Genomic DNA, 21,673 nt, shown 5'->3' with positions numbered 1-21,673 from the left:
GCGTAGCGAACTTCAATCGTGTCCCCTCTCTTCCCAGGACTGAATGCTCATTGCTGTGACTGTTTACCTCTCTTGCAGATGATGTCCCCATCAGAACTTGGTTTCCCAAAGAGAACCTCTTCACTTTTCAAACAGCTACAACAACTATGCAAGCGTAAGTTAGAAAACTGGTTGGCTGGGCATGGAGGAGAGCATGTGAAATGTCTGCATGCTCATTCACTTAACCAGCCATTCTTCTGGGTTCACATAGCATTGTTATAACAGAGACATCAAGCTGCCTTATCTGAGCCAAGCCACTGATCCATCACATTCAGTATTGTCTACAATAACCCACAGTGGCTAGCTAGGCTTTCGGAAGCAGAGCCTCTCTCCTAGCCTTACCAGGGGATTGAACCTGGGAATCTTCTGCATGCAAAGTATATGCTCTGCTGCTGCAATTCATTTAAGAGAGAGAGCAAGGTTCTAGTCCTCATGTTTCTGAATTCAGGGCTGAATTAAACAGGAACACTGGAAGCCTTCCCTTCATGCTTGCTCAACGCAGCTTCTTTTGTATGAAATATATTGCCCTTCTTTCTCTCTGTGGCTTCATCTCCACATACATGTTTATATGTATACATTTTTGCAACTCTTTGGAAATGGCCACAGCTACAGCTTTAGTAGAGTCCCATGAGCATGACTTTGTGTTAAATTCACACATTTTAAACTGCCTCATCTTATTAAGTTATGAAGGCATGGTAGGGACCTGAGCCTTTACCTCATTGGTGGTGGAGCCACAGCTTTGGAATGTCACACTTCGAAAATGTTTTGGTTTTTTTTATTTATAATCATTTGGTGTCAGGTTAAAAACACACGCACACACACGGAGCTGCCGTCTATCTGCAGAGCATGACAATACATTACATTTTTATGTATATAGGAATATATGTATACACCCACCCACCCACCCACCCACCCACCCCTTGCTACTGCAGAAAAGTTCAGCTTGTATTTCTTCACTAATATATATTTTCTCTCACTCTTTCTCTCTGCCTCCCCTCTACTTTTCGTGGGACCATCAGCATCTCGTAAGTACAGCTGCTACCACCCCACAAATTTGTAGCCCCATTTTGGCCCATGTTTGTTGGCATCTTTGGGTAAAACCCCCACATTTTCCCGGTATCTTGTCCATATTTGGATGCACAAAAAGGTGACAAGGGCCTTCCAGCCTTCCACCTATTTTTCTCTGAATATGATGTCGTTCCCAGGGTCTTGGCAGTGGAAGACTCAATCATCAAAGATTAAACCCAGCCAGCAAGCATCTAGCAGCTTGCGTATTCATCCAACCCTCCTCTCTGTTTTCTCCTTTGTTCTTTTTATGATTTTGTTTTTATGCCTGTGATCCGTTCTAGGAGACTGGGGATGGAGAGAATCCCTGACCATGCATCCTTGTAACCTCTTGGTTAGGGAGATGGGGAACCTTTGGCCCAGCTCCCTTCAAGCCACACCTGGAGGGTCACAGGTTCCTCTTCCCTGTTCTAGGTTATTTGTAGTGCAGATGGGAAGAATGGGCAACAGGGGCGCAGGATGTTGAGGCACGGCAAATGACAAGAGAGAAGTCGCCTTACTTAAAATACAGTACTCAGCAAACTGAATTCTTGTGGGGCCCCCTCCCCAAGAAAGGCCTCTGCCTCGGACATTTCATTGTTGAGGTCCAATTTTTCAGTGTCGTTTCTGAAACTTTCTTCTCTTTTATCCTCTAGGGGTTAGGAGGTAACCATTTAATTATTGCTCGTTCCTTCTCTGAATGCTGTTCTCACAGTAGGCAGTGCAAAACCTTCCTTTACTGATATTGTGGGTTCCATGGTAGGGGGAACATAACTAGAGGGAGTTAGCCCATGATAGGGGAGTGCAGAATGTTAGCCTGCTGCCAGTTTATCCGTTCTGGACATAGTCCTTTTTCTCCAGGCTCTTACGATATGCCACCTCCTGATCTATTCTCCTCCCCCCAAAAAACTCAGTGTGACATACACTCAACATTCCTCCTGACCTATTTTGCCCCTCCCAAAAAAACACCAGTGCATGGTATACACTCAACATCTCTTCCTAATCTATCTCCAAGCACAAAACAGTGTATGAAACACTCAACATCCCTATTTGCTCCTTCAGCCTCTCTCCCAACTTGTTTGTAGTTCATTTTGTGGCTTGCGTCTCCTTCCTCTTCCTCAAGAGGTTTGCCTCTTGATTGGGAGTCTGCGCTCTCCCTTGTCCTGTGTTGCTGTCCCCCCTAAATGTCGTCTCCCAGTTTCGAAGCTGTTCTAGTTTGGTTTTAATGCCTTAAAACTGGTTTCCCAGGGCATTCAGGGGCTACGCGGAGAGGAAGAGGCGGAAGCGGGAGAATGATTCTGCGGCTCTGATCCAGAGGTACGAGGGCGACTCCTCCTCGCACGAGTTCAATCCTTGCCTTGTTGCATGGGCCACCTGCAAGGAGCATCGGCATTGCTTTTGAACAAAATAAATGCTGGCAGCGAGATGTTTCAGATGCTGGTACAGAGAACCGAAGAAGCTGATGGCAGTCAATTGGGCAGGTTCTTTGTTCTTAACAGGGCACAGTCCCTCTGAAAGCAAACTTGGCAAGAGCTTGAAGGCCAAATATTTACTAATGTGGTTCGGTTCCATCATGCAGGACTCATCACTGATTTTCCATCCTCCCAGCAAATAGAGATAACTAAACACGGGGTGGGGACCTTTTTCAGCCCAAAGGCCACATTACCTTTGGGGAAAACCTCCTAAGGATCACATTCCATTGGTGAGCAGGTCCAAGGCAAAAGTAGGCAAGACAACAAATGCAAATTTTACTTTGTACAAGAGCCTAGTTTCTACTCACACCACCTCTCTATCACCCATCCAGGCAAGCAAGAAGCAAGATCAGAATTCAAGGCAGGGCCAGCCCACCCATGAGGCAAGATGAGATGACTGCCTCATGTGGCAGGATCCACAGGAGCAGCAGAGCTGGCCTCCAAAGAATCACTGCCTGTTGCCACAATGATGGCAATAATAACTGTAGCGCACTCCTCTGAGGCCAGGTCAGCCTCCTCCTTGGCAGTCTCCCTCACCACCACCCCATAGCAGCCTCTTGGCAAATCGGAGGCCTTGCTAGTCTCCTTCCACCCTTGTTCCTGATGTCGATCTTTCCACCCCTCTTGTTCCTGATGTAGATCTTCACCCACCTCTTCTTCACTGGCTGAGGGGAGGCACCATGTTGTAGTCCGCCTCAGGTGCCAAAGTGTCTTGGGCCAGCCCTGATTCAAAGACACATTCCAACCACACATAAACATGCAAGGAAGGGCACAGAGCAGGGTCAGTGAGGGGTGTTGTCTAGGGAGAGTCCCAAGGCTTGGAAGGCCATGTTTGGCTCTCACTCCTGAGGTTAGAATCAGAACTTCGCACTGAAAGAGGGAAGGCAACCCCTCCCAAATAGGCCCACACAAAGAGGGCTAAATGTTTTGTGATAGGGTAGTGTTCAAAGTCCTTTGCATACATTAACTCCACAATTGTTACAATAACCTACTAAGGTAGATAGTTGTTATTTTAACCCCCCCCCCCCCCAGTCCTGCAGACTGGAAGACTGAGGCTGAGTGAGCATGAGACTTACTGTGGCTGAGGTAAGATTTGGAGAGGGGGGTGTTCCAGTTCACACTTGTGATCTCCAGCCCTTCTCTAAAAGGAGGGGAACCACATATACTCCTAGGCTTTGCCAAGTTTGCTTTTGCTGGGTGAAGTGGGGAAATGGTGAAGAAGAAGGAAAAGTTGGAGGGAATCAACCTTTGCAAGAGATGTCCTGTTAAGAAGGCTGTTGTGTTGTACAGTTCCATCTTGGAAAAGCTGGGACGCCTCCCAGCGAAGTGGTTGTACTCTGGACTTGAGCCAACCTGAGATGCGAATCTCCCTGCTTTGTTTTTCTGGTTGCGGGAGAAGGTGGCTGAGTGCATGTTGCTGCGTGGGGCTTTTTTCCAGCAGGTTCGCCTGCCGTCTGGCACCCTCTCCTGGAGCTTCGCAAGGGCAGACCTTGCAGGCGGTTGAATGTGGTTCCCATCTTGGGTTGATGCTGCCAGTTTCCCAGGCTGGCCTGGTCTTTCCTGCTGCCTTGTCTTGGCAAGATCCTGCGCTGCAGTCCTAAGCAACCCCCCTCTCCTCCATCCCTGATCCTTTTGCTTAGAAACTGTTGCACGGTTCGAGGGGAATAAATGCTTTTCTCCCACCCCCTTTGGTGCTAGGCTGGCCTGCTCACTCTCCTTGGCTCAGAAGGAGAAGCTTGGTGCCAGCAAATTTTGGTCTCTTGATGTGGTGCCCAGTCTGGCAGGGCGAGGGACTCATTTCAAGCTGCTTTCTTTGGTAATCAAACGGTGGCTTTTTGCTGCAGCAAGATTGGGGGGGGGGCGTTGCTTGAGGCTGGCTGAGGAACTGGGTGTGGTTGTGGCTTATTCTCTTGAGAACTTGTGGGGCAGGGGAGGAAAGCTCTTCATGCTACTAGTCCACAAGAGGACAGGATCCTGTGCCAAAAGACACCATCGTCACAGCAGGAGAAAGGAAGGGAAACAAGCTACTAGTGAAGTGGAGGGGGGGGGTAGCTTTCATTTTTTCATTCTTTGGGGCATTTTGAGAGGCGAAGTGTAGTGCTTTGATTGCAGTGATGTCCCCTTGCCCAGTTTCTGTAGTCTCCGGGGCAGAAATGGCTTCCAGTATGGCTGCCTTACACCACAGTGTTAAAGAACACTGGGGGTGGGGGTGGGGAGAGAGATTAAATGTTTGTGGCTCTGTCAAGGGAGGGGAGATTTTTAGGGGGAAGGTGCAACACCTTCCTCTCTATGGAGGGTGGATGAGTGGAGAGGAAAAGAGACATAGAAAGCCTCCCCTGCACCACGTTCTCTTGATCCTTGTGTCGTGCCCTGTTTTTGTCCGTGGCGGGACATTGCCTTGCCTTGAGGGCTTTGGCGGCAGCTGATAGCTCCCCATTGGTCTGAGAGCCCCACCCCTGGCCTAATGTGTGTGTTCCGTGCCTCCTGCTGGGTCCAGCAATGGGCCTGTGAGTGTCTCCATGGCAACCAGGCCTAGTGTGGATGGAGTCAGTGGTTGGGCTTTGTGTGATCTTGGAAGATGAGGTTCTGTTCTCTTTCATACAAACACACACGGAATCCTTTCTGTGACTGAAATCCGTTCTTTGTGCTTGGGTTGCTAAATACTCCCACCCACTCACGCCTTGTATATAGTGAAAGAATTTCTGCACTATTATAGAGTGATTAATTGACTGGAGGAACTTTTATCCAACTTCATGGGAGGGCAGAATGGAGCCTGGGCTGTGTTTGTGGCTGACTGGCTGGCTGGTTGACTGGCTATCTGGGGTGAATTCAATGCCACCCCTACCCCCCCTCCTCACTCACTCCTCTGTTCAGTTTGTTTTAGAGCAAAAAATGCAGCTTTTTCACATAACTGCACCATTCAACGATTTGCTTTGCCATTTGGCATTGTAAATACAATCTCTTTTGAAATCTAAATTTGTTTTAAAAACTCCTGTCTCACCCATCTGCCTTAAAGGCCAGGGTGAGGGTTACAGCAATAAATACATTTTTAAAAATAATAATAATAAAGATTATCAAAGAAATAAGAGCAGAATTTGCCAAGGCCAAAGAAGTGCTAGACTAGGTTTCTTTTTACGCTCTTGGTTTTAAAATAAAATTTGTGGGGGAATGGAAAAAGAAATAAAAATATTTAAAATCAACAATACAGCAAAATAGGGCCATCTGTAAGTCTACCGCAATCCATTTTGAAAAACCTGATGGAAAAGGCAGGTTTTCAGCTGGTGCCTAAAAACAAAGCTGATATAAATCAGATGTTATGCAGTGGGGTGGCTGTTACTGAGAAGGCCATGTAGGTCACAGACACTGCCCCCCCCCCAATTTCTCCTAAGGTTTGAACTACCAGATGTGCCTCCTGGGTATATCTCAAGTTATGGACTGAATGACATGGGGAAAGACTCTACCTTGGATGGCCATCCCACAAACTAATTAGGGCTTCATGCTTCAGGGCTGAAATGTTGAATTGGGGTCAGTAGTTAATTGGCGACTAATAAGAAACCAGTCTTGTAATGGTCCCTAAATGTCAGACCCAGCAACATTCACAGCCACATTCATAGCATACATCTAAAGCACTGTGATATCAATTTAAACTGCCATGGCTTTCCCAGAAGAATCCTGGAACCTGTAGTTTGTTAAGGGGAGTGAGAGTTGTATTCCACTCTGACAGCTACAGTTCCCAGAGTTCCCTGGGGAGAAGGATTGGTTGTTAAGCCACTCTGAGAATTTTAGCCCTGTGAGGGGAATGGGGGGGGGGGCAGACTTCTAGGGACATTCAGCTGCATTAACAAACTACAGTCCCCAGAATTTTATACACACACACACACACACACACACACACACACACACACACACATTTTTATTGATTTTTTAACATATTAGTTCCAACAGTCATACAACATAACTTCACATCTTATTCAATATTTTTTACTTCCGTCAACACCTCTGATGATTTTCCGTTCTTTATCACTTTTCTACATTTCTTAATTTCCTATTACATTTAATTATCCTTAACTAATAATTCTTTTTGTAGTCTTTCTTGTAATATTTCAAATAAACCACCTTACAAAACTTCTTGTAGTTCTACTAGCGTAATCCGTTCATCACAATTACTTTTCAAATAGTTCATATATTTACTCCATCCCCAGAATTCTTTTGGGAGAAGTCATGACTATTTAAATTGGTATCATATTGGTATAAAATATATGTTATGAATGTAGCTTTTCATGGCTGCAATTTACATTAGCTACAATTTCTGGACTGTTGCTCTTTCATCTTCCTCATTCAGCTCTATGTACTTTTGAAGGAAGAAAATGCTAACCACCCCCACTACCACATCACCAAGAGTCCAATTAATATGTGCGTACGACACTCAGAGACTTAGTGGGTGCCAAGAGAAGACATCCAGGGTGCTATGGGCACCGTATTGTTGCCCTCCTGCATTTTAGATTCTGCATTGAGCAATGGATTTGTATTTGGATTACGTGGCCTTCAAGATGTCCTTCCGAGTTCTATGAAACTGAAAGAAATTTGAAACGTGGTTTGTCCAAGAATATTTGCCCACTTTAATTTTAGCTCTAAGCTGTTGGGCCCCTTCTGAGTTTGCAGATCTGTGGCTGTTTGCTAACAGGCAAAGGCAAAATTATTGTTTCTCCTTCCAGAAGGAAAAGCAGCTCTTAATTATACATGCCTTGCTGGATCAAACAGAAGGTCCACCTGTTTGCAATGGCGGGGTGAGAAAGCACCAGTTGGCCCCCTGTTGGAGCCCCTGGATCTGGGGTTCAAAGATATGGATGTGCCTCTACTACCTTTGGAGAAATGCCTGTTAATTCTGTTCAGCATTCCGTAGAAAATAACTTCATAGATGTTTCCCATTTTGGATTTTCAGAGGCTCTTTGAAAATAAACTGGCCATGCATAGATTTATGCCCTTCATTTATGCAGATTTACTTGGTAGCAGTGGAGGCTGGTTCATTTGGGCAAAGGGGACACTGCACCACAAACGTCAGTCTATCCCCAGCCAACTCCCTCCTGCCTGCCTTCTTACTTCCAACCAGTCCTGGTTATAAGCTCTGCCTCTCAGTGTCCTCCTCTGTAGTCCTGGTGTTGACCTTGTAGAAGTAAGCAGGGAGTAAAATGTGGGAGGATTGGGGGGACATCAGAAGTAATGGCTCTGCTTGCCATTGGTCTGGCGCCATCTACTGTTGGACCTCCTGCCTTCCACCCTTCTGGTCCCAGTGGGCAATAGCCTCCTCTGTCTGGTAGAGTTCCACATTTCTAATGCTTGATAACAGGTAACTTTTGTGCCTGATTTATTTTGATTTTGTTTATTTCACGAACAATTTATATTTATGTGTCTTGTTGTCTGAAGATTCTGGGATGCTATGCCCACAGTAGCAATGTGCTATTGGGCCCAAGGCACCATGGACATAGCCAAGGGGAAACTGGGGGAAGTTGCCCCCACCAAATCAAGTAAATCAATAAAAAACACTTAACTGAGGTTCAGCACACCCCCACACCCCCGCCTCAACATAAATCCTGGCTATGCCCATGCAAACTACTTTGATGCCCAAAGCAGAAAATTCAAAATAGTGCTTTACCCTTAGTGTTTTTAGTGCTGTTGGGGGCAAGTGCCTGGCAGTGTGTGACAAATAGGGCTAACTCTGATTGGGGTGCCAAAAATATATTCTCTCTCCCCCTACCCACAATCCATAGTGTGTTCATTTCAGGCTCAATTACAGTGCAGGCTATGAAAATTCTTCCTTCTCTCCCTGGACTTTGAAGAAGACCCTGCATTTTTGAAGCTGTGGTAAATGCCACAGGAGATGTACTCCCATGACAGACTTCAAATTTCTTTTTCTAGGTCATATCCCTTATGGGCATTTTAGTCCCTGAGAGAGAAAATCCAAATCCTCTTCTCTTTCTTCCCAAGGTGGTAACAACCTAATAATTACTCCCTGTAATAGCGAACTTTGTGGTGAGGGCTGGCAGAAATTTGAAACGGGGACCACTGAGAAACAAGGAGTTACGTATCAGCATTCTCAAGGGAATGCATGTACCCCTCCGCAATTACAAGAAACTTTTTTTAAAAACCTAAGAGGGTAAAAAAAGAGGGGGTTCTTTTGGGAGGAAGGATGAGATATAAATCTAAAAAATTAATTAACAAACAAAACACATGATTGGCATCCGTTGAAAGTTGTGTGTTGGGAGTGAGGTGGGTGTGCATAAAATGAGGATGGAGTCGGGGGAGAACAACCTACAGCTGCTTATAGCTGTGTTCCCAAACTTTCCCCCTCACAGACCACTTGAAGATTGCTTAGGGTCTCAGCAAATCCATTAGGTTTCATACACACTGTACATTTAAAGCATATGCCTATCCCCCAAAGAATTCTGGGACCTGGAGTTTGTTAAGGGTGCTGGGGGGCTTGTTACTCTGTGAGGGTTGAACTACAGCACCCAGGATTCTTTGGGAGAAGCCATGTGCTTCAAGTGCATGGCATGTATGCTATATGATTTTTAAAATTTTATTTTTACAGACATGCCGCTGACCACCTCAATGAAGCTCATGGACCACTCTTGGTCCATAAATCACAGTTTGGAAACTCTGGTTTATAGTATTGGAGAAGGGTATGTCTGACTGGCTGGAACCTAAACGAGAGCACACCTCTGTTTGGCTGCAAGGGTAAACTGCAAGCTTTTTGCTGCAGACCCGACTTGTACATTCAAATAATTTACAGTTGGCTGCCCTTCAGTGGTACTCCCAAATCTCCTGCCGGAGGTGAGCATCCTCTCCCTGCAAGTTAAAATTACATCTCTGGGCTTCTTCTTTATGCCATTACTGAGCCAGATTCACAACACTCATTTAAAGTAGTATTGTTATAACACTCATGGCTTCCCCAAATAACCTTGAGAACTGTCATTTGTGAAAAGCTGCTGAGACTTGTTAGGAGAGGACTACAATACCCAGAGTTCCCTGAAAAGAGGGATTGAATCATAGATAATAGAATTGTAGTTGAAGGGACCCCGAGAGTCATCGTCCAACCCACTGCATTGCAGGAATCTCAGCTAAAGCATTCATGGCAGATGGCCATCCAACGTCTGCTTAGAAACCTCCAAGGAAGGAGAGTCCACACCACTTTCCAAGGGAGTCTGTTTCACTGTTAAAGTGCATTCAGTTTTGTGGAAAGCGATCCAAAGAGTAACCATGATGGTTTTGGGAGGGCATTTCAGAGCCACATGAAAGGCCACACACTCTACTTTCTCCATAGAATCATAGAATCATAGAGTTGGAAGAGACCACAAGGGCCATCGAGTCCAACCCCCTGCCAAGCAGGAAACACCATCAGAGCACTCCTGACATATGGTTGTCAAGCCTCTGCTTAAAGACCTCCAAAGAAGGAGACTCCACCACACACCTTGGCAGCAAATTCCACTGTCGAACAGCTCTTACTGTCAGGAAGTTCTTCCTAATGTTTAGGTGGAATCTTTTTCTTGTAGTTTGGAACCATTGCTCCGTGTCCGCTTCTCTGGAGCAGCAGAAAACAACCTTTCTCCCTCCTCTATGTGACATCCTTTTATATATTTGAAAATGGCTATCATATCACCCCTTAACCTCCTCTTCTCCAGGCTAAACATGCCCAGCTCCCTTAGCCGTTCTTCATAAGGCATCGTTTCCAGGCCTTTGACCATTTTGGTTGCCCTCCTCTGGACACGTTCCAGTTTGTCAGTGTCCTTCTTGAACTGTGGTGCCCAGAACTGGACACAGTACTCCAAGTGAAGTCTGACAAGAGCAGAATACAGTGGCACTATTACTTCCCTTGATCTAGATGCTATACTCCTATTGATGCAGCCCAGAATTGCATTGGCTTTTTTAGCTGCCGCGTCACACTGTTGGCTCATGTCAAGTTTGTGGTCAACCAAGACTCCTAGATCCTTTTCACATGTACTGCTCTCAAGCCAGGTGTCACCCATCTTGTATTTGTGCCTCTCATTTTTTTTGCCCAAGTGCAATACTTTACATTTCTCCCTATTAAAATTCATCTTGTTTGTTTTGGCCCAGTTCTCTAATCTGTTAAGGTCGTTTTGAAGTGTGATCCTGTCCTCTGGGGTGTTAGCCACCCCTCCCAGTTTGGTGTCATCTGCAAATTTGATCAGGATGCCCTTGAGTCCATCATCCAAGTCGTTGATAAAGATATTGAATAAGACCGGCCCCAAGACAGAACCCTGTGGCACCCCACTAGTCACTCTTCTCCAGGATGAAGAGGAACCATTGATGAGCACCCTTTGGGTTCGGTCAGTCAGCCAGTTACAAATCCACTGAGTGGTAGCATAGTCAAGACCGCATTTTACCAGTTTCTTTACAAGAATATCATGGGGCACCTTGTCAAATGCCTTGCTGAAATCAAGGTAGGCTACATCCACTGCGTTCCCTTCATCTACCCGGCTTGTAATTCTGTCAAAAAACGAGATCAGGTTAGTCTGACACGACTTATTTTTCAGAAATCCATGCTGACTATTGGTGATCACAGTATTCCTTTCTAGGTGCTCACAAACTGTTTGCTTAATGATCTGCTCCAGAATTTTCCCTGGTATTGATGTCAGACTGACTGGGCGGTAATTATTTGGGTCCTCTCTTTTCCCCTTTTTGAAAATAGGGACAACATTTGCCCTCCTCCAGTCTGCCGGGACTTCGCCTGTTCTCCAGGAATTCTCAAAGATGACTGCCAGTGGTTCTGAGATCACATCTGCCAGTTCTTTTAATACTCTTGGATGCAGTTCATCTGGCCCTGGAGACTTGAATACATCTAAACTAGCCAAGTATTCTTGTACTATCTCCTTAGTTATTCTGGGCTGTGTTTCCTCTGCTGAATCATTTGCTCCAAATTCTTCAGGTCGGGCATTGTTTTCTTTATCGGAGAAGACTGAGGCAAAGAAGGCATTGAGGAGTTCAGCCCTTTCTGTGTCCCCTGTTTGCATTTCACCATCTTCTCCTCTGAGTGACAAGAGCTCCAAATGACAAGAGCTCCAAATCCTTCCACCAGTGATCTTACAGGGGATAATTTTCAGTAGAAAAGCCCCACACGGGTTAAGAGCTCAGAAACCCTTCTCTCCTGCATTACTGTTATTCCTTTTCAAATTTCATCCTTGGCATCTGCATGGAATAAGCATTAAGACCCATCCCCAAAATTATAATTGTGGAACAGTGTTCTGCCAGCAAAGGAATTCAGAGCAGGTTTTCCCTTACTTAGGCACCTGATTCCTAAAGACAGATATAGCAATGGCAACCCCCAAGTGGCAACTGTGAATGTAAGCATGCTGGGGCAAGTTGTGGCCAAAAGGTGTACTTTCAACTTACCACCACTTGACATCCCTGGAAGATACATGCACATTTTGCTCCCAAGATGTTAGCTCACATGTTCTCATGAACAGTTGCTGCTCCAGATGTGATTTGTTTGTGTTTCGATGAGCATTTGTTCAGGATCCTAAGCAGCTCCAAAAGTGGTGTAGACATACTTTTATTTTATTTTTAAAATAATGGTTCTGTTTTGCAAATTGTGACCCCCTAAAAAACAGCAATAACAAAACGGCTACCAATTCCTTCTGTGTCATTGCTACGGTATATACTTGGAAAGAAGGTGATAAATGTTGAAATCAGATAAACAATGAGTAAAACAGCTATCTGATATCACCCCTTCGAAACTCTGCATGGGTCACTGAGAACATAAATTCTCAAGAGAAGTATTTACAAAAGTTAGGAACGGAAACGGTATTGTGTCAAATTGATTAGGGCCACATTCACACCACACATTTAAAAGCTACTACGACTTCTCCCGGGACGCGGCTGGCGCTGTGCTCTAAACCACAGAGCCTAGGACTTGCTGAAGGTCGGCAGTTCGAATCCCCGCGACCGGGTGAGCTCCCGTTGCTCGGTTCCTGCTCCTGCCAACCTAGCAGTTCGAAAGCACAAAGTGCAAGTAGATACCTCCGGCGGGAAGGTAAACGGTGTTTCCGTGCGCTGCTCTGGTTTGCTCGCCAATAAAGCGAGATGAGCGCCGCAACCCCAGAGTCGGTCACAACTGGACCTAATGGTCAGGAGTCCCTTTACCTTTACCTTATGACTTCTCCCAATGAATTCTGGGGCTTATAGTTTGCTAAGGGTGCTGAGAGTTCTTAAGAGATCCCTCTTCCCCCCTCATGGAGCTCACTAGGAAGAGGGATTGACTGTTAAACCACTGTGGAAATTGTAGCTCTGGAAGGGAAACTGGGATCTTCTAACAACTCTCAGCACCCTTAACAAAGTACAGCTCCCAGAATTGTTTTAAGGGAAACCATGACTGTTTAAAGTGGTATCATGGTACTTTAGATGTGTGGTGTGAACATGGCCTGGATGTAGTTTGCTCTCTTGCATTCCGTTTATCATGCATCAATCTTTCCATGAGCACATAACGCCAAACATGCTTCTGCCAATATGCAATTAAAACACTAGAAGATGTATTCCAGCCTCCAGCTATGGTTGATCTAGCTACATCAATAGGAAGTTAATAAGATATTCAGGGAGGTGTTTGGTGCAAAGATTCCTTTTTTTCTGTGGCTGATCTCCCCTCCACAAAAAACACACACCTCCAAATCTCTTTCTATATACAGCTTGATGTATTTACCACCATGATACCTTCTGGGAAATGGCCCACATCACGGTCTTCTTGGCTCCTCAGTATTGACCACCTTCTCTTTGTTCTGCTTCTTCCAGAAACTTCAGGAAGCATCTGCGGATGGTGGGGAGCCGCCGCATGAAGGCGCAGAGTGAGTGAGGGGATGGAGGTGGTGCAGGGTGTGCTGTGTTGAATCACGTCCTGGAGCCCTAGATCTCCTAGACTGGGGAAGCAGAGGGGAATCTGTGGCCTTCCAAATGCTGTTGGACTCACCACTCTCTGCAAGACAGCAGGGCCCAACGGTCAAGGGTGTTGGGAGTTGCTAGCTTAGCAAAACCTGGAGGGCCATAGAAGTTCCCTGTCCCTGCCCCAGATAGCTGCTCTTGTCTTGCTTCACTTTCCCTCCCTGTGCCTCGCTTTCTCATCCAGACCGATCCATGAATGTAGCCTTCCTTTTTTTCTTGTTCACCTGCTCTAGCTGTTACAGAGTGTGCCTAAAGAGCATGAGATTGTGAGCCAGGGCGGTGTGGTGGTTTTTCTTTTGGCTGGTCGTATAGAAAGTTGTGATAATTTAGTCCCTTATTGCCATTATTTAATTTTTTTAGCCTTTGCCGAGCGCCGAGAGAGGAGCTTCAGCCGGTCCTGGAGCGACCCCACTCCCATTAAGCCCGAAAACCTCAATGATTCCCGAGAAAGTACGTTCCTTTGTTGTGTCCTCGATGAACCTCCCCTCCAGTTCCCTACCTTCCAAAACCCAAAGTCAAACTGGTTTGGCATGGGCTTAGTCACTGGGCCATCCGTGTGAACAATTCCAACTAACCCTTAGGTTTCCCCAGAGTCCTGTTCTGTCTGACTTGCTGTGGGGATTAAGCTGTGATGCTGCTGTCTTAGGGTGTTTAAATTTGTTGGTCTGTGTGTGAGTTGCAGAGGGCGGCCTCTCACAACAGCTAGAATGGAGGTGAGAGAGTATCTGTCTCTCTGAGCTTCCTTGAAAGCGGGTTCTGCTTGGGGACAGGTAAAGCCTCCCAGGTTCAGGCCCCAGCTCCTCCTATTCAGAATCATGAGAACTAAAGAATAATGATTCAGTGACAGTGTGTCTACTTTGCATTCAGAAGGTCCGAAGGCCCCCAGCAACTCTAGGTTGGGTTGATACACACATTCTTCCTCTAATCCTGGATAGCCACTGCCAATCAGTGTAGAGAATATTGAGCTACGTAGGCAGATCAATGGTCTGATGTGTTGTAAGGCAGGCAGCTATGCTCTTATTTGGTAAGGGCTGTAGCTCAGGGGCTGAGGTACCTCGTTCAATCTCTGGCATCTCCAGGTAGGGAACCCGGCATAGGGCCTTCTCGGTAGTGGCGCCCGCCCTGTGGAATGCCCTCCCATTAGATGTCAAGGAAATAAACACCTATCTGACTTTTAGAAGACATCTGAAGGCAGCCCTGTTTAGGGAAGTTTTTAAATATTTGATGTTTTGTCGTGCTTTCAATATTCTGTTGGGAACTGCCCAGAGTGGCTGGGGAAACACAGCCAGATGGGCAGGGTATAAATAATAAAATTATTATAATTGTTGTTGTTATTGTTATTATTAGGGCTTGTAATGTCCCCTGATAGGAAATCCTGGAAAGCAGCTGCCAGTCGGTGTAAACAATAATGAGCTAGATGGCCCAATGGAACAGACTGTTTCTATGAGGCCAAGGTTACCTGCACAGCCTGCTTGCATTTTCTTCCCACCTGAGAGCTGAAAAGAGGCTGGAGCTAGATAGGACACCAAAAACATGCAGCCTTGCCTCTTGTTCTTTGTTCTTTATTTATTAACCCATCCTCCATCTGGGGAACCTTTGATTGTACAGTTGTACAGACAATCCTCATTTTGTGCTGGGGCTACAGAGCGCACATCAACTCATTCTGACTCCACTCCACCCCTTTTCATGTCATCTTTATGGTGCTTTGGGGCTACTTCCAGGTTTGGTGCCATGATGTGCAATCACACATCAATCAGATGCGCCTAAGCCAGGAATTGGCTGTAGTTCATCAACAACTCCCATCATCCTCCCATTTAGTGTTGGCCATGATGACGGGAGCTGATGGCATGCAAAGCCCAACAACCTCTGGAGGACCAAAGGCTCCCCAGCCCTGGTATATAGAGATAGCAAGAGGTATCACACATAATATAAGCAAACCACACAATAAAATTATAATACCGCAAAACTCTGCATCAGAGTAAATAGAGACAGCTAAGTATCAACGGCAGCATAGTAAAACCTTTTTAGATGCTCAAATGGTTCTTCCACTCCTCAATTAATTTCCACAACTACCCCACAAGGTAGGTGAGCTGGCCCAGGGTCACCTAGTGAGCTTCATGCTTGAGTGTGGGATTTGAACCCTAGTCTCCCAGGTCTTAGTCTGACACTCTAACCACTACATCACACTAGCTCTCATTGTCATGATAGCAGTGCCAGTCAGAGTGACAAGGAGAGACCATTCCACCAATGAACCTCTGTGGTATCACCACTTTATTCATTTATAAGATTTCTTACCTGCCTTTCATCCTATGGTCCTAGAGTGGCTTGTAATTTTAATACATAGGTATAAAAATAGATCAAAAGAGTTAATAGTGATTTTAAAGAAGTTTGAAACATTCCAACTGGAACAGAACAGTATAAATTCAACTCAAGATTATGGGTTCCTTAAAGCAAAGGAATCTTAGTTGTCAAAGACCAGAGCAAAGAGGTTCATCTTCGGCAAATGGCGAAAGCTCTGTGACAAAGGTTATAATACTTTTATTACTTAATAAATTTATATCCTGCCCAGAAGCCCAGGGCAGCAAACAGATTTAAAGATGAAAACAAAGCAAAACAAAACACATTCTGATTAAAGCATTCTAAAGACAATTACACCTAAAACATTCTAGAAGCAAATAGAATTAAAAACATACTTTCATCCAGTGATCTTGAAGATACCAGGAACAGTATTCTTCAGCCACCAAACACCTGTGTAGACAGGAATGTTTCAAATCACTCCTGAAAGTTAAGAATGCTGGAGACAGATGCCCTTTTCTAAGGGAGGACATTCCACAAAGGGGAAACCACCACTGAAAAGGTCTATTCATGTGTCGCTGTCAACCGGTCAAGTCCAAGATGATGGACACCTCTGTATGGGGAGGGAGTTCCACCACAAAGGAGCTTCCACAGAGAAAGCTCTCACCCATGCCGTCATTCCACATACTTCTGAGGAGCCCCCTCTAAAGATTAACCCTGCTGTAAGCCCCCTAGGAAGTCCTTGGTATTAGGCAAGTATTAGCAAACTAAGTAAGACAGGAAGATAAGCATCCTTGAATTGGGTTCAAAGGGGAATGCTCAGCCAACATAACTCTTTCAGAATCTGCATCCTGAAGGCAGCAACCAGCTTCTGATGTTTTGGTCTCCCCTTTTTTCAGAATTGATGGCAGGCATCTTCCGGGCTTCATCTTTGATCATCTGTTGGGGCATCTTAATTGCTGGTCTGATCATGTGAGGAAGGAGGCCAATGTGCATGTGGGCCCCCTCTTAACCAGAACACTTTAGAACATTGTATGTGTGTGTTTGTGTGCATAAGGACCCCTCTGCAATGCTTCTCCCTCTGTATCTCACAGGCCATGAGCTCCAGGATTCCTGCTGTGCACTTGACAAGGGCGTTGACTTGAACTGGGAGGCAGAGAAAGAGCTTGAGGCTGCAGCCTGCAGTGGGGAAGACTTCATCCCACCCAAGATTATGGTGAGCAATACCCAAAAAGCAGTACGGGCAGCTGCCAAGGGCAGAAGTGGGGAGTGCTCATCAGTACAAGGGCCACATCCCATCACAGGAAAACTTCTGGGGTCCGCATGCCAGCAGACCAAGAGACAAAAGTGAGCAGAGCAATGGAGGAAAAAAATTCATTTTTGTGCAGTAGGTTGGTTGCTAGACACTCAGACATGCTCACCCCTCTCTGTCCTCCAGGCAGGCAGGCAGGAAGCATGATCTCAGCTAGGCAAAAGCCTTATTCAAGGATACAGTGAAGCAGGGCCAATGAGGGGTATGAGCTGAGGAGACAAGTGGTTGTGGGGTTGTCCTGTAGAATAAAGAATTAACCAGTTCAGGCCTCCATATATGGGATGTGGCCCTTGTCCACTTGCCCCTGCCACTCCCCACCTCCCTGCTGTGCTCATTTTAATTGTCTCTCCTTCTTTCTTTCTCCTTCAATTTTTCCAGCTCATTTCCTCTAAGGTGCCCAAAGCTGAGTATGTTCCGACGATCATCCGCCGGGATGACCAGTCCATTATCCCCATCCTCTATGTAAGTCATAGCACAAGACCTCAATGGTCCATTTCAACTTAGTAAGTTTCTGAAGGGGCATCACTTTGCCAAGTGCCAGAAAGCGTATATTAAGGAATTCCCTCCCAAGGGAGGTTAGTCTGGTCAGAAAGGTCTTTGGAACCTAAGGAGCAGGCAATGCTGATCACTGGGCTGCTGTCAGGGCAAACCATGACAAATTGCTGGTTCCAAATGTGTTCTGATGTATTTTAACCATTGTTTTCAATTAGTTTGGTTGTGTCGCTTTGCATTTTATAATGTTGCGTTTAAATGTTGTAAGCTGCGTTGAATTCCAACTTGGGAGAAAGGTGGGTTATAAATCCATCAAATAATAATAATAATAATAATAATAATAATAATAATATCTCTTTTAGGGAGATTCCCAGTAAAGCTAAACCAATCATCTGCACCCTATGCTGATTCTATTATTATAACATTTTATCACGCTGTTCTATGTTATTTGAATCTCCATGCTGTTGGCTGTTTCTGAGTTCTATTTTGGGTGGAGAGTGGGATAGAAGTATCTCAAATCCATAAATAAATTTTAGGCAGAAGATTGGTGGAAGATCACATTAAACGTGGGCATTGACTGATAGTTTATGGGAGAACTTGGCCAGTACAGTGGTTGTTTTCCTTCTCTTCCTGGATTATTCCCATGTGACAGAGGTTGGAAATGTTAGCTGTAAAGAAGGGTCTGTGCTGTTATTAATAAATAAATAAATAATATTCCATCAGTGGCATGTTACAGCATAGCACAAGCAAATAATAATAATAATAATAATAATAATAATAATAATAATAATAGCAGGGCATGCTCAAAATTCAACTCTTTTTTGGCTCTATACCAGAGGTAGCTTAAATAATAATAGTAGTAGTAGTAGTAGTAGTAGTAGTAGTAATTTTATTATTTGTATCCCACTCATCTGACTAGCCACTTGGATGGTTTTAAAAGAGGATTGGATAAATTCATGGAAGAAAATGCCATCAATGGCTGCTAGCTACAAGAGCTTCTGAATACTAGTTGCTGGAAATCAGAGGAAGGGAGAGCGCTGCTGTGCTCTGGTCCTACTTATGGGTTTCTGGTTAGCCACTGTGGGATCAGAATGCTGCACCAGACGGGCCATTGGCCTGATCCAGCAGGCCCCTTCTAATGTTCCAACTCGTTTAAAAAGTTAGTATCACTTTTTTTCTGCCTACCACAATGAGCTTTGTGCCTTTCTGATGGATTGAAATGTGGTGTGTTTTTAAAATAAAAAAGTAATGCCTCTCTGTTTGTTTGCTTCCAGGATCACGAGCATGCCACCTTTGATGATATTTTGGGTACGTGAGTGTTTGGTAATTAAGCTGAATTGAACAGGACTGGGACTGGTGGGTGGGTGGGTGGGTGACATTGTGCCCTGAGACAAATGGCTGGAACCTTTGCTTCACTGTTGGTTCTGAATGCAAGACAAAGGTTTCTTCACACTCCACAAGCTCCAAAGGAAGCTCATCTCTAGAGAAAAGGGGAAGGGCAGGGGTGCCTTTTACTGGCCTCCTTCTAATCTTCTTAGGCCTGATGGACTGCAATCCCCTTCAGCCTCAGTCAGCAAAGAGGGTTTTAAAAGAGGAGTAGACAGTCAACCAACTTCTCTGTTGTGGCCAATGACCAATACAGTGGTACCTCTGGTTACGAATGCTTCAGGATACGAGCTCTGCTAACCCGGAAGCAGCTATTCCTGGTTGTGAACTTTGCCCCAGGATGTGAACGGAAATCGCGCGCCAGAGGCGCATGCGCAACGGGAGGCCCCATTAGCAAAAGCACACCTCAGGATAAGAACGATTTCAGCTTAAGAACGGACCTCCGGAATGAATTAAGTTTGTAACCAGAGGTACCACTGTATTCAGAAAGAAACTTTTTACATGCATATATAAAGTAATGCAAAGCAAGTTAGAAAACCATAGCAGTCAAATTACTAGTAAATGCATTGTGTTATAAAATGCTGGGTGCAAAAAAAATATATATGAAATTATAAGTTTGTTAAAATTAATTCCTGGCAAGTTTTACATGCAGGAGAACATTAGCCACCCTCGAAGAGGGGAATGGATATGTTCTGATCTGGAAGCATAAGATGCATCTGATCATCCTGGCAATTTCTGTAAAAAAAGTTTGGTAAAAAATCTTAGGTATATCATGATAAAAAGAACTCTGCATAAGAACGCAAGTAATCAATTTTACCTCTACATATTTGCAGGGGTATTTATGCTGACATTTCTTTAACCTCCCCTCCAGACCTGCTGACGGAAAAACATTTAAATGCACCACAGAAAATGCTTTACTTCACACAGCACATAGTTAAACTATGGAACTCACTGCCACAGGAAGCAGTGATGTATTTAAAAGAGAACTGGACAGATTCATGGAGAAGAAGGCTATCAGTGACCATTAGCTATGATGGCTTTGCTTTGCCTCCATTTGCCAGAGGCAGCAATTATTCAGAATACCTGTTGCTGGAACTCACAGGAGGGTAGAATGCTGCTCTTGTGCCCAGGTCCTGCTTTTGGGCTTCCCAATGGGGAATCTGGTTGGCCACTGTGGGAACAGGATGCTGGACTAGATGGGCCATTGGCCTGATCCAGTAGGACTGCCCTTAAATTCTTATGGACCAGCCCTTTGATTCCACCATGATGGTGATATCTGCACCTTGGTCAAAGCCTTTTCCTGCATGCCGTACATGTCTTACATACCCTTCTCTTCCCTCCCTGCCACCCCACCTGCCCCTCCCCTTTCTTCCAACAGAGGAAATTGAGAAGAAGCTGAACATCTACCGGAAGGGCTGCAAAATCTGGAAGATGCTGATTTTTTGTCAGGTATATAAATGCCCCCTGGTCGTTCCTTTCCTTCCCAAATCTTGGATTCACTTACCACTGCCTCGTTCACATCTTTCCCCCAGCCCTTCCCCCTAATGGCTTATTCTCAAGAAGCTGGACTGAATAAGTCCTTTCAGCCCGAGGGCCAGATTTCTTTCTGGGCAGCCTTCTGAGGGCCACATGACAGTGGTAGGCTAGGCCAGTGGCAAATGTGGGCGGAGCAATGAATGACAATTTTGCCTTTGTACAGTAGGCTAGTTTTCTACAGAGATTAACATACACACACATCTTTCTGTCCTCCATCAGGGCAGGCAAAAGGTGTGAACAGGGTTCAAGGACACATTGCAGCCAGGCAAACACACTCAGGGGAGGGAGCAGTGAGGGGTGTGGCCTGGAGAGAGTTCTGAGGGCCAGATGGGGAAGCTGGAGGGCTGCATTCACCCCCCTGGGCTTGAGGTCCCCCATCCCATCATAAACTCCTCTCTCTGCTTCACCCTCCTGATTTTTGAGAGATGCTAAACTGCACAGTACCATCTTCCAGGTCTGTTCCCTCCCCTTGGCAACCACCAACAGCAGATTTTTTCCTGGAGCCTCCACTTTTGTTGGTGCTGATTCATGAAGGAGGTTGGAAAGTCTATACTTAACCCCCACTGGGCTGCCACCTCCAAAGGCCTAGAAAATGTGTCATGTTTCTTAAGCACTCTGGCTTAATCAGGACCGGCTATTCTCATTATTATCTTCTAAATGTCAAAGCCCTTGTTTGTGTGTTGCCTGGTCCACCTTCTTATCCTTTTTCAATTGTACGTTGTTGAAATTTCCAAAACAAAGCAGAGTACACAAAAGGCCTGGAGTTTTCACATTTCCACCCCATCAGACACACGCCCAATACCTGTGGGCGTTCTCTTGTTCAGCAATACCTTCTTCTCTGGGGATATTTGGAGTTTTATTGGTCCGTATTCACAAGGATGCCACTTTGAACAGTCATGGCTTTCCACAAAGGATTCTGGGTGCTAGAGTTAATTAAGTGTGCTGAGCGTTGTTAGGAGACCTCTTGCTTCCCTCACAGAGCTACTGTTCCTGAAGTAGTTTTACAATCAGCCCCTCTTCCTGGGTAATGTCAACTTTTCCACTGAATTTTTTTGCAATATAGAGATCTGTTAAAGTGTAATCAGTGAAGGCTGTAACATGGGGTGCGCTTTCAAGTAAGTGAACCCTGCTGAACTCAAGCGGGGCTTGT

General features: G+C 45.3%; 1 protein-coding gene across 2 annotated transcripts in view; it reads left to right on the top strand.

Moving 5' to 3' along the window:
• NSMF (NMDA receptor synaptonuclear signaling and neuronal migration factor) overlaps nucleotides 1–21,673 on the top strand; it is a 62,257-nt gene that overhangs the window by 28,188 nt on the left and 12,396 nt on the right. The window contains exons 4-10 of one of the 2 annotated variants that reach the window (XM_079961564.1): nucleotides 79–154; nucleotides 13,356–13,408; nucleotides 13,863–13,952; nucleotides 16,892–17,013; nucleotides 17,488–17,571; nucleotides 18,876–18,909; nucleotides 20,366–20,436. In XM_079961564.1, coding sequence (XP_079817690.1) covers nucleotides 79–154; nucleotides 13,356–13,408; nucleotides 13,863–13,952; nucleotides 16,892–17,013; nucleotides 17,488–17,571; nucleotides 18,876–18,909; nucleotides 20,366–20,436 — 530 coding nt within the window. The remainder of the gene's footprint in view (nucleotides 1–78; nucleotides 155–13,355; nucleotides 13,409–13,862; nucleotides 13,953–16,891; nucleotides 17,014–17,487; nucleotides 17,572–18,875; nucleotides 18,910–20,365; nucleotides 20,437–21,673) is intronic. The other variant, XM_079961565.1, reaches the window with a different exon arrangement.

Source organism: Podarcis cretensis, assembly GCF_951804945.1.
Source record: "Podarcis cretensis genome assembly, chromosome: Z".
Classification (NCBI taxonomy): domain Eukaryota; kingdom Metazoa; phylum Chordata; class Lepidosauria; order Squamata; family Lacertidae; genus Podarcis; species Podarcis cretensis.
Note: the sequence above shows the minus strand (reverse complement) of the source record. Positions and strands in the feature narration are given on the sequence as shown.